This window comes from Dendrobates tinctorius, unplaced genomic scaffold (genome assembly GCF_039654945.1).
Source record: "Dendrobates tinctorius isolate UK_male_01 unplaced genomic scaffold, ASM3965494v1 ptg000060l, whole genome shotgun sequence".
NCBI classification, from domain to species: domain Eukaryota; kingdom Metazoa; phylum Chordata; class Amphibia; order Anura; family Dendrobatidae; genus Dendrobates; species Dendrobates tinctorius.
This window is the reverse complement of record NW_027361728.1, coordinates 81,749,256-81,762,587: the sequence shown is the minus strand read 5'-3', so window position 1 is coordinate 81,762,587 and position 13,332 is coordinate 81,749,256. Positions and strand designations below refer to the sequence as shown.

Sequence of the window (13,332 nt, the reverse complement as noted above, 5' to 3'; positions counted from 1 at the left end):
TAACCACAGTTAGTTACTATGCCTGGGCAGCGCTGGGCTCTTCAGCTAGTATATATATACATTTATTTACATTTTAAAAATTACAAAAGGAAAATGGACTGATGCTAACGTTTGAGCACCTTTAGAGATTTGTGTGCTCAGATAACTTTGACCAAGGTTTCAGACTTTAATTAACCTGTTAGGATTATGGCTTGTTTACTATCATCATTAGGTGATGCAAATTTCCCAGCTTTATAGAAACCCAGCCTCCTCTAACATTGTGCCAAAATCAGCAGCTATGGGTTCTTCTAAGCAGCTGCCTAGCACCCAGAAAATGAAAATGGTGGAGGCCCACAAAGCAATAGAAGGTTATAAGAAAATAGCAACGCTTTTTCAAGTTGCCCTTTCCTCAGTTTGAAATGTAATTAAAAAATGGCAGTTAACAGGAACAGTGGAGGTCAAGATAAGTTCTGGAAGACCAAGCATAATTTCAGTGACAGCTGCTCTTAGGATTGCTAGAGAGGCAAATCAGAGCCCTTTCTTAACTGCAAAAGATCTTCAGAAAGATTTAGCAGACTTTGAAGTTGTGATGCAAAAGGAAAAAGAAGGTCTCTAGCGATGAAAAGCAGGAATGAAATCATATGAAGTGAAAAGCTTCACTTTTAATTAGTCCAATGTAAAAATACAGCAGATGCTGGTACCATTAGAAATCCACATGAGACAAACCGACACGTTTCAGCACAAAGCCTTAATCATGGTGTATAAGCTCTGGAGTTGTGGTACATTGTTCTACTGTTCAGAGACACCTTACAAATATGGCTTTCATGGAAGAGTCATCAGAAGAAAACCTTTCCTGCAACCTCATCATAAAATTCAGCATCAGATGTACGCAAAAGATTAATCAGTCTTTAGACGTATCTAAAGACTGATGCATTTTGGACCAATGAGGATAAAATAGAACTCTTTGGCCACAATGATAAAGGTATGTGTAGAGAACCATTAAGCAAGGGGTGGATCAATTATGATTTGGGGTTGTGTTGCAGCCAATGGCACAGAGAACATTTCACGAGTAGAGGGAAGAATGAATTCAATGAAAGTTCAACATACTCTTGATGCAAACATAACATCATCTGTAGAAAAAAAGCTGAAGTTGAAAAGGAGATGGCTTCTACAAAAGGATAATGATAAAGATCCTAAACACAAGTCAATAGACTACCTCAAAAGACACAAGCTGAAGGTTTTACAATGGGCCCTCACTGTCCCCTGATCTGAACATCATTGAAAATCTGTAGCTAGACCTCAAAATAGCAGTGCATGCAAGACGACCCAGGAATCTCACAGAACTGGAAGAATTTTCCAAGGAAGAATAGATGAAAATCCCTCAAAAATTGAAGGACTCAAATGCATTTATAAGCTGTTATATTTGCAAAAGGGAGTGCTACTATGTACAAACAATGCAAGGTGCCCAACTTTGCATTGTCCTATTTTCCTTTTTCTCATTTTTAAAATGTAAGACATAAATATATATTTATATATATATATATTAACAGAAATGTGTCATATTTAACTTTAGGCCTTTTAGAGATCATTTCATGTTCAACTTGCTTAAAGCCCCCCGTTACACATAGCGATATCGCTAGCAATATCGCTGTAAAGTCACCGATTTTGTGACATAGCAGCGATATTGCTAGCGATATTGCTACATGTGATACTTACCTCCGACCGGCTCCCCCGCTGATTATCGCTGGTCGCGCGAGAAGGTCCTGGATCATTTCTCTCGGGCGCTTCCTGCTGGGCTTCCTGTGGCGCCAACGAGCGACGCGTGGACGCGGGCGGCAGGACGGCAGGATCGCCTCGTCTGACAGGTAAGTAGCGACCCCTGACCCCAGCGATGTCGCTGGTGAGATCTGCCTGTGTGGCAGCTCACTAGCGACCACTTAGCGATGCACCAGCGATCCATATCGTTGTCGGGATCGCTGGTGCATCGCTAAGTGTAACGGTACCCTATCTGTTCATAATAATTTTCACCCGGGGTGCCTAAAGAGTTACATACCACTCTATGTGCTATTTGAGCACCGACTATTTTAATTCATCTTACATATCATTTTTATCTAACATATTGTACATTACTGTTTCATAGTTGTTAAGGGTTTTTAAAGATTTTTAATACAGCGAACAAAGAAGAATGCATCAAAATGATAAAATAACTTACACTCACCTAGTCATGTTCTCAGCCACTCCAACACCACTATTTCTGTGGCCCCATCAATGTTTCAATTGTTTAGAAATGATGGTACAATGATCAATAATTGATCTCACTGACAATGCAGTGGAGGCCAGTGACTTCTTTGCAGTTCACAAAGACCAATAGTTCTTCTACTGGAGCTGCAGAGATGGTTTGGTTGTAGAATCACTAGGTATAAATTTGTTTTATTTTTGTGCGTGTTTTCTCTTTTTAATGCATTCTTTGCATCAAGCCCACTCTCTAAAAATCTTAACGACTAAAAATAAGCAAATCTCAAAATTTGTTTAAGGCAAATTTTCTCGAATCGGCCAGTAGATTTGACTTGGTCTGAAATATAAACAATTCAAATCAAAAGTTCTAGAGTTGCTGTGAAAAGGTGTTTATCATAGGTCTCTCCAGACCCCACAGCATAGCAAATGAAAGAAAAGGGTTAAAATAAACAAAGCTATACCCATGTGTCCAAAGCCCTCACTTGACTTTGACTCCTTACACATCCTTTCATAGCCTGCTACAGTTCCCCAGTCCTCTATGTGGAGCTTCAGCTTCTTTGGTGTTGAGGTCTACATGGTCACATAGGAGATGACACACAGTACATCATTGATGCTGTGAGAACAGGCGCAACCCATGCAAGATGACGTCTGGAGGAAAGTACTCATATTTATCTAGTCCAGGACAACTCATCTAAAGCTCTATAACAAAACAACTGGTACAAATTGCTATGTCACATGCTTGCAGTCATTAAACTATGTGATGTCCTGTAAGTTAAGTTATTAAAGGTGGTTGACAGGTGGATACGTGACTGAACTATGGGATTATGTTTTTCCTTATGGAGCGCACCAAGTTGACATGGGGACCCTTTTGGTCCTGACATTGCTCCCTGCTACTAATGGTGGGCAAATTAGTTTTTTTCCAGCTTGCTCTCTAGTGACATCTATTAGGGGTAGCCAAGTCAATGTTAACCATTTAACAAGCCTTGCGACATAGGATATTCTCCAAAATGGAAAAATCTTCAATCTGTAGATAGCTGTTTTGGTGATCTTGCTTCACGTCAGTACAAGGTATGAGTACCGGCAAACGGACAAAAATATGTTTTACCATATTAAAGTAAAATATCTACACAAAGAGCAAATGATGATGATGAGCCTGAAACTATTGTGTAGAACATCCACTGGAAAAGGGTATGAACCGTGGGATTGACGGGAGATGAATAGTACAAAAAATTACCAAATAGGTAAGAACTATTGGTTATGCCGGTTGCTGGCAAAGGAGATTTTTCTTGAGAATTGGATTTTCAGAATATCTGTTATTGCAGAATTCTTTCTCTAGTTAACTAGCTAGCCCTTGAAACTGAAGAAAAGTTAAATTAGTGAAAAGTTATATGTAAGATCACAACATAATACGTTTTTGAGCTGACACAGGTTTCAAATAACAAAGGACAGTCAGTGACACAAAGCAATCATTTTGTCCATATGAGAAGGCAGGCTGCCAGAGCACTGTTTACAAAATGTAACCCTAGATCCAGCTATCATTATAATGGCTGCTCATCAGTATGTGTCTGGTGGTCTTAAAAAATTCACCAGGTCATGGATCCTTTTCAATTATTGTACTCAAGTGATTTGTGCTTTGATTCTGAGGACTCTGAAAAGTCTTTTGATTTCCAGCGTAATTTCTCATATCCATCGGCAGCATAAAAGTGACAGCCTTTACTCTGCCCCTAAAAAGACAAAGAACAGTTCAGGAATATAAATATGATGAACATGGCAGAAGGAATTTACTGTAAAAGATATGACACCAGATTGTTCCACTGTCAACTTCCTAAAGACTGTTTTGTATTTTGGACATATTATTAGAAAGAACACTGGAAAAAGACAATGATTCATTCCTTTAGCCCCTTAAGTCCCAGAGCTTTTTTCAGTTTTGTGTTTTCGTTTTTTGCTCCCCTTCTTCCCAAAGCCATAACTTTTTTTATATTTCCATCAATATGGCCATTTGAGGGCTTGTTTTTTGCGGAATGAATTATAGTTTTGAATGACACCATTGGTTTTACCATGTCATGTGCTAGAAAATGGGAAAAAAAATTCCAAGTGCAGTGAAATTGCAAAAAAAAGTGCAATCCCACACTTGTTTATTGTTTGGCTTTTTTACTAAGTTCACTAAATGCTAAAGCTGACCTGCCATCATGATTCTCCAGGTCATTACGAGTTCATAGACACCAAACATGTCTAGGTTATCTAAGTGGTGAAAAAAAATTCCAAACTTTGTTAAAAAAAAAAAAGTGCCATTTTCCAAGTCCCGTAGCGTCTCCACTTTTCATGATCTCGGGTTGGCTGAGGGCTTATTTTTTGTGCGCCGTGCTGACGTTTTTAATGATACCATTGTTCGCCTATTGCATTTTAATGGAATGTCGTGGCAACCAGAAAACTATAATTTTGGCATTTTGACTTTTTTTCTCGCTATGCCGTTTAGCGATCAGGTTAATCCTTTTTTTATTGATAGATCAGGCGATTCTGAACACGTTAATACCAAATATGTATATGTGTGATTTTATTTTTTTATTTTATTTTCAATGGGACGAAAGGGGGCGATTTGAACTTTTATATTTTTTTTTCATTTTTTTATATTTTTTAAAACATTTTTTTTTTACTTTTGGCATACTTCAATAGTCTCCATGGAAGACTAGAATCTGCCATTGCCTCTATATAGCAGAATTACTCACTTACTGTGAGCGCCTACTATCGGGTGGCGCTCACAGCATGCCGGCATTGACAACCATAGAGGTCTCCAGGAGACCTCTGGTTGTCATGCCAAAGAACCAGTAACCCGCGAACACGTGACGGGTGTTAATAGCCGCGGATGGATCATGATTCAAAACAGCTGACAAGTCCCGGGAAAGATATGACTCAGTGCCGGAGCCCACATCAAAGCGAGAGAGTCTGAAGTCTTCATAAATTTACGCCCAACGTCAGAAAGGGGTTAATTGGCATAACTGAACACTACTCCAGTGTTTGTTTTTTTATTGCAGCACTGGAGTGGTGCCACTAATCAAAGGTCCCTGCCCCTAGACTTATACTTGCCATCTACTATCTTCATATTTTATTGGCGCTGCTCTGGTCAGTCTCCAGCAGTTTGTGCCCTGTCAAATCGCTCCAGTGTTTGCTGGGCGATCCAGAAGTCACAACTTGATGTAAGTCTATGAGAGCCCGAATGAGGCCACGTAGACTTACATTGAGAGCTTGTGACCATTTTCTCTGTCTTCCTGTCAGAGTTGAAGCCACAAGTTGGCAGCGTGGAACAAGAGAGGCAACAGGCAGAGCCGAAGACAGTGGCTGGTAAATATAAAACTATGGTCAGGGAAATTAGATTAGCAGCACCACTCCAGCACTCCACCAAATATGTGTGTGTGTGGGTGTGTATATATACACTCACTGGCCACTTTATTAGGTACACCATGCTAGTAAGGGGTTGGACCCCCTTTTGCCTTCAGAACTGCCTCAATTCTTCGTGGCAGAGATTCAACAAGGTGCTGGAAGCATTCCTCAGAGATTTTGGACCATATTGACATGATGGCATCACACAGTTGGCGCAGATTTGTCGGCTGCACATCCCTGATGCGAATCTCCCGTTCCACCACATCCCAAAGATGCTCTATTGGATTGAGATCTGGTGACTGAGGAGGCCATTTGAGTACAGTAAACTCATTGTCATGTTCAAGAAACCAATCTGAGATGATTCGAGCTTTATGACATGGCGCATTATCCTGCTGAAAGTAGCCATCAGATGTTGGGTACATTGTGGTCATAAAGGGATGGACATGGTCAGCAACAATACTCAGGTAGGCTGTGGCGTTGCAACGATGCTCAATTGGTACCAAGGGGCCCAAAGAGTGCCCAGAAAAAATTCCCCACACCATGACACCACCACCACCAGCCTGAACCGTTGATACAAGGCAGGATGGATCCATGCTTTCATGTTGTTTACGCCAAATTCTGACCCTACCATCCGAATGTCGCAGCAGAAATCGAGACTCATCAGACCAGGCAACGTTTTTCCAATCTTCTACTGTCCAATTTCGATGAGCTTGTGCAAATTTTAGCCTCAGTTTCCTGTTCTTAGCTGAGAGGAGTGGTACCCAGTGTGGTCTTCTGCTGCTGTAGCCCATCTGCCTCAAAGTTCGACGCACTGTGCGTTCAGAGATGCTCTTCTGCCTACCTTGGTTGTAATGGGTGGCAATTTGAGTCACTGTTGCCTTTCTATCAGCTCGAACCAGTCTGCCCATTCTCCTCTGACCTCTGGCATCAACATGGCATTTCCGGCCACAGAACTGCCGCTCACTGGATTTTTTTTCTTTTTCGGACCATTCTCTGTAAACCCTAGAGATGGTTGTGCGTGAAAATCCCAGTAGATTAGCAGTTTCTGAAATTCTCAGACCAGCCCTTCTGGCACCAACAATCATGCCACGTTCAAAGGCACTCAAATCACCTTTCTTCCCCATACTGATGCTCGGTTTGAACTGCAGGAGATTGTCTTGACCATGTCTACATGCCTAAATGCACTGAGTTGCCGCCATGTGATTGGCTGATTAGAAATTAAGTCTTAACACACAGTTGGACAGGTGTACCTAATAAAGTGGCCAGTGAGTGTATATATATATATATATATATATATATATATATACATATAATCTCAATAATGCTACTCACATAAGGGCGATATGAGGTATAAAAGGCCCCATTTCTATTTAAAAGTCCTGCTGGTTTATTACAGACTCAATAAACCACATCACAGAAAAACTTAAATACAGCCCTTGTCCAGCTCAAAGTGAAACATAAATCAAAAAGTCCATACAATAGTGCTGGTTTGCCCACTTGGGTTAGTGTCCAGCTTCTAAGTACCGTATATACTAGTGTATAAGCCGACCCCCCTAATTTTGCCACAAAAAAACAGGGAAAACTTATTAACGCGCGTATAAGCCTAGGGTGGAGAATGCAGCAGCTACTGGTAGATTTCAAAAATAAAAATAGATACCAATAAAGGTAAAATTAATTGAGACATTAGTAGGTTAAATGCTTTTGAATATCCATATTGAAACAGGAGCCCAATATAATGCTCCATACAGTTCATGATGGCCCCATAAGATGCTCCATACAAAATACACCCCATATAATGCTGCACAAAGGTTAATAATGGCCCCATAAGATGCTCCACAGAATATGCCCCATATGCTGCTCCATAAAGGTTATGGCCCCATAAGATGTTTCGTAGATTATGTCCCATATGCTGCCCCATAAAATGCTCCATAGATTATGCCCCCATAAGATGCTCCATAAAATGCTCCATAGATTATGCCCCCATAAAATGCTCCATAGATTATACCCCATAAATGCTCCATAGATTATGCCCCATAAGATGCTCCATAAAATGCTCCATAGATTATGCCCCATATGCTGTTCCATAGATTATTGTCATGATCCCAGTGCAGGTTTTTGAGCTGCACGGCAGGGGTTAATGTCTGGAGCTCAGTGCAGGTTTTGACTTGCACACCTGGGGTTAATGATTGTGGCCTCTTTTTGGTTCTGGGAGAGCTTCTTAAACCCCTGGGAAGCTCCAATCCCTGTCAGTTATACTTTCGCCCTTGGCATAGTGTGGTGACCCCTGAGTGTGTTTGTGCTGTGTTCTGGTTGCTTGATACTCTGTGTATGACTCGGTCTGTTCTCTGGATATTGCTTGTTGGATTCTGCTTGGTACCTTCTATGTCTGTTTGGTTTTGACCCCTGCTTGGCCCCAACTATCCGTTCTGCCTCATCCCTGGTACTTTACTGCTATCTCTGTGTATAACCTCCGTTTTGCCTGACTCTGAGTATTTCTGTTTAGTGTCCTGCCATCTCTGGAAGCAGGATGCTAAGACCCGCCCCTTGCAGTCACATGACCGTAGGTCCTTCACTGCTTGCTAAACTTCAGTGTCCCCAGGTCCTGTTTGTACTTTCCGGCTGTACCTGACCCCGGGCCATCTACAGTGTGGGTGAGTCCCTGCTCAGCGGAGGCTGCTTGCCGGCGCTGACAGGACCCTGACAATTATGCCCCATATGCTGCTGCAAATAAAAAAAATGACATACTCGCCTCTTGTCGCTGGGGGCCAGGTGCCGGTGTCCTGAGCAGGCGGGGACACTGGCACGCTATAGGGGACAGGTGCCCATGTCACCGCTGGCTCAAGGCCCTGGCACCTCAGATATTCACTTGTCCCCAGTCCACCGCCGCTGCTCTGTCTTCCAGGTCCTCTGTCAGTGACGTTCATGCAGCAGAGGGCACGGCACGCACTAACTACGTCACCGCGCCTTCTGACCTGAACATCACAGCCAAAGGACGAAGAGGACAGAGCGGCGCGCAGCGGTGGACCAGGGACAGGTGAATATCGCATATACTTACCCCCTCCTGGTGCAGTCTCTGCAGCCTCGCTTCTCCCATGGTCTCAGGCTCCTTCCTTCAGCGGTCATGTGGTACCGCTCATTAAAGTCATGAATATGCACATATTCATGACTTTAATGAGCGGTACCATGTGACCGCTGAAGGAAGGAGTCTGAGACGTGGGAGAAGCGGGGGGCTGCAGAGACGTGACAGGGGGGGTAAGTGTGACCTGACACCCCTGCTCGCCCGCCGACCCCTGGCGTATATGACTCGCGTATAAGCCGAGAGGGGGACTTTCAGCGCCAAAAAATGGGCTGAAAATCTCGGCTGATACGCAAATACATATGATACTTTAGCAAAGCCACACAATCCAGGAGGTCTACACACCTTCATAGACAAAACCATGTGTCAGATACACAGGTGGTCCAATTTTTTTTTAAACATCTTTTTTATTGGATTTTTGACAAATACAGCATATTGACCAATGTATACAGTGCCATAGGATAAAGGACACTTTATACAATCTAAGCGTATATATAAGATTAGGTCAATCAAAAACAATATTGCACAAACAACAATAACTTAACCCCATATGTCTACAAATCTACTCGCTCAAAGTGGCTATACTCTGACCAGCCAATTTCTGTATCTATCCTTTCTGCTATATTTACTAAATGACACATTTAAGTTTACCCAAATTACAACTTAAATCTTCTAACATGTACCAATCTGAGTTAATAAAAGACACCATTATCTCCTGTATTTCACCAGTAGACAGAAACGATTCCATGAACACTCTCCACTTTTTGAAAAACTTTTCCGTCATTATATCTTTCTGTCTTTCTGCCTCTTTTTTTTCCAAATACAAGACAGAAAGCAACCCTGCCCCTATCTGCTTCATCTCTGGAAGTGTTTTGGCAAGCCAATTTTGCTAAATTAAACGTTTTGTTAATAGTGTCACGGTGTGAAACAAATCATGCAATTTTCCACCTCTTGTTTTGCCTGTCGTATAGTGGAACAACCAGCTCAGTGGGTCGATGTCCACCCAAATCCCACACATCTTAAAATACATGTCTTGAGTCTTTACCCAGAGTTCTTGTGTTTTAGGGCACGACCACATTACATGTTCCATGTCTGTTTTAGGTGTGCTACATTTAGAGCAACTCGTTTGCCTGTCAGGTTTTTGTGGAGTTGGCTGTATATTAAATCCGCATATTATTTTGTGCATTATCCTGAATTGGCTGTCCCTCCACTGCTCATTGATAATATGTTTCCTTACCAGTTCCCAACCTTGCAGTATTTTATGATCAAGATCTCCATCTTGTATGTGTTTTTCCCATTTGTGAAAAACTCTGTCTGTTCCTGATGGACGCAGTGTGTCCCTCAGTTCCCCAAATATTTTGAGGAGATTGATACTTCCCCAATGTCCCTGGTAACCATGTCGCCCCATACCTCGGAGTCGATCTCCCTCCTCACGTCCTGTAGATTATCTAATACATAGTGTTTTAATTGACTATAGAGCATCAGATGGAATCGTGGCAATTTATACTTGTCTATCACCTCTGGTCCCGTCAACCAATGACAGTCCTGAACGTGCATTAAGTCATCTAACGTCTGTATACCTTTTTGTATCCATGCCGTATATAATTTATTTTCTCTACCTAATATAAAAGCTGGGAACGCCCAGGGATTAAGATGTTTTGATACCTTCCATGACATTTTCAGTTTTTTCCTTACTGCCTTCTATGTGGCAATAGTGTCCTTACAGATTACCGAGTGTTTAATATCTGGCGGAATATGTGGTAATAGTGTGTGAAGCAGTGCCGTCAGGTGATTCCGATTCTAGCGTATAATCGGTATAACGCCCTGTGTTTTTAACCCAATCAATTACATCTCTCATTAAGCATGAGAGATTGTAGCCTCTAATGTTTGGAAATCCTACCCCCCTCCCTCTTTTGAACGCATTAAAGTTCTCAAAGCAAGTCTAGCCCTTCTCCCTCTCCATATGAACTTAGAAAAGGCCTTATTCAGTCTTAGAACATCCACGTGCCGAATCAGCATTGGAATAGTCTGCAATGGGTACAATAGTCTTGCAAAACTTTTATAATTTTACAATGTGAACCAAACCCAGGGGTGGAGATATGGTTAGTAGCCGTTCCACCCTAAATCTTCAGCTGCTCACATTAAGAACTAGCCCTGTCATGGCTGATTAACCTCTCTTAGTACTACATGGGCTCCAGGTTTTACATCACAGTGAACATGCATCTCTGTGTACATATTTCCCATCCACTATGTCTGGCAATCACCTTACAAACCATTCCCCTCTGCCTAAAGCCTTAACATCTCCTACCACTAGACATGGGATTTGAGAGAGAGCATTGACATTACCATGTAAGTTTCCAGCTCTATGTTCCACATGGAAGCAGAAATCCTGCAGGGCTAGAAACCAGTAAGTAACAAAAGCATTTTTCCTTTTTTCTTCCTCATCCACCTGAGTGGGGCATGGTCTGGCGCTAATTAAAATTTTCGTCCTAAGGCCGGGGTCACACTGGAGAGGAATAAGGCCGAGTGAGAGGCGCTAAAAGCACGCATTAGACATGGACAAATGATTCTCTATGGGGTCACTCACACCAGGCGTATATTTCTCATCCGTATTCTACGCTCCATGCCAATCGCAGCAGACATCCCGGAAGTACGCCTCCACGGAGTACAGCAGCAGCATGGCGTCCACTTACATAAATGTGGAGATGTTAATAGTCCTGGTGCCAGGAGCGTCCCGAAATCTGGGACCAACGTGATGCCAATTATGCAAACCGGGCAAGAAAGGAGGCGTCATGGATGCGCATCTGTCGCCAGATGTACCATGACTTTGGTGACCGACCACGTGAGGAGCAGCATAAAATTCATAAGTACAAGGCAAAACATGAGTAACCTTAGCGCACAACAAAAAAGGAATATAGAATCAGCACCCCCCTTCCTGTGCATGTACTTTTTGCCTCATGAGGCCGTTAGATTTGGATGTGACACTTGGATTCACACAGCCATAATTTGGGTTTAGGCCACAAGCTCCTCATCCTCCTAGACAAACCAATTATTAAGTGTAGCTAAAGAGACCCTGTGTATCTGCCCAATTAGATATGCCACCATGGGTAGAAAGCACACCCCAGAAGGCCCCATGCCTAGACTACTGGTAGCAAATGTGACCTATCAAATATGTGAATTTGACAATATTTCCTGTCACATTGCAGTGGAAGATGTGATGAAACGCTGGTGAAGCATCCGGGACCAATACCGCCGGGAACGCCAGCAGCGGTCCAGGAGTGGGGATGCGGGATACGTCAAAAGGAAATATATCTATTACGACCGGCTCTCCTTCCTCGCCCCAATTCTGGATCTGAGACCGTAAGTAGATACCTCACACCACATTACACAAATACTTTACAGGGCCAAAAATATTGATGTATTTTTGCCTCTGTTCTATTTCATAACAGAACTCAATCCAACCTTACGGATCGAGGAATGGCCTCAGAGACAGAGCCCATAATTGATCCTGTAGGGGATGAGGTGGCTGGCCCATCTTCTCCCCCTACAAGAAGGATGGCAGAAGATGAGTCATCACAGGAGAACCCATTGGCTGCCCAACACACAACACCACCAGGATGGTCTGCTGCTGCCCCATCACCCATCCTGGAAGAGTCGGGCAACTTGAGCAGCAGCCCAACTGGCCATATCAGGGGATCCCCACAGGCTGCTGTTACATCCCGGTGAACACGAAGAAGGCGCCAGGTCACTGTTCAAGAGAGCAGGACCAATGCGGACACAGGGGTGCTAAATTATTTATCTAGAGTAACTACAGATGATGGGGAGGAGGCCTACTCACGAAGCCTGACCCTTTATCTCCATGCCCTTACCCGTGAGGTCAGGCTCCGTATTAGAGGATCTTTTCAGATCCTGCTTGATGCAAGCACCCCCCCAATACCCCATATGAGCTTTTCGAATATCTGGAGAGGTGGCAGCTTTCCCCCAGAAATCTAATGCGCATGAGACCATCTACACAGATGCTTGCTCAAGCAGGGTCCGAACATCCTCTAATACGTGGGCCTACACCTCACCTCCTTCTTCCCCCTACCCAACCTTCCCAACACCAGCAACAGATTTCTGGCTCTAGCCAACCCCACCAATATGGCCACTTAGTCCCACCCAGTGTTGGAGGCTGGTCCCAACCTGGTTGGGGCCGACATGGCTATATTGGTGGGTATGAGCCACGGGCCTACCCGCCCCAAGAAGATGCCCCTCAGCAGTATTACTATGGCCACTACCCCCAACAATCACAGGAGGAAGGTCACTACCAACAGCATGGGCAACAGTATGCACCCACACAGGGCGATGTTGCTCAAAGTAGTCAGCAGCAAGCACAGGCTGCTCCTTCGCCTTCTCCTTCCCCAACATTCCACAATTTATAAGTGACTTAGTAAACCCATACTGTATATGACTGTTGTTAATTGTTTTGATGGGAGGAGATGTCCAGTGTGTTTGAACTGGTGTTTAAAATCCCAAGGCAAAGTCCAAAAGAGGTTTTATCCAGCAGCAACATGAGCTAAAACAGATACTAATAACATTTCTTATGACGGTTTTCAAATCATATGATTAAGACACCATGACAGGCAAGGCTACCTTATGTGTTTCTGATACATATTACATGTCTG

General features: G+C 43.1%; 1 protein-coding gene across 1 annotated transcript in view; it reads right to left on the bottom strand.

The window, feature by feature from the left end:
* Nucleotides 1-2,028: 2,028 nt before the first annotated feature.
* The window catches only part of CCDC195 (coiled-coil domain containing 195), an 83,745-nt gene continuing 72,441 nt past the window's right edge, over nucleotides 2,029-13,332 (bottom strand). The window contains exon 3 of the mRNA XM_073579152.1: nucleotides 2,029-3,938. Within this exon, the coding sequence (XP_073435253.1) occupies nucleotides 3,806-3,938 (133 nt within the window). The 3' untranslated portion in view covers nucleotides 2,029-3,805. The remainder of the gene's footprint in view (nucleotides 3,939-13,332) is intronic.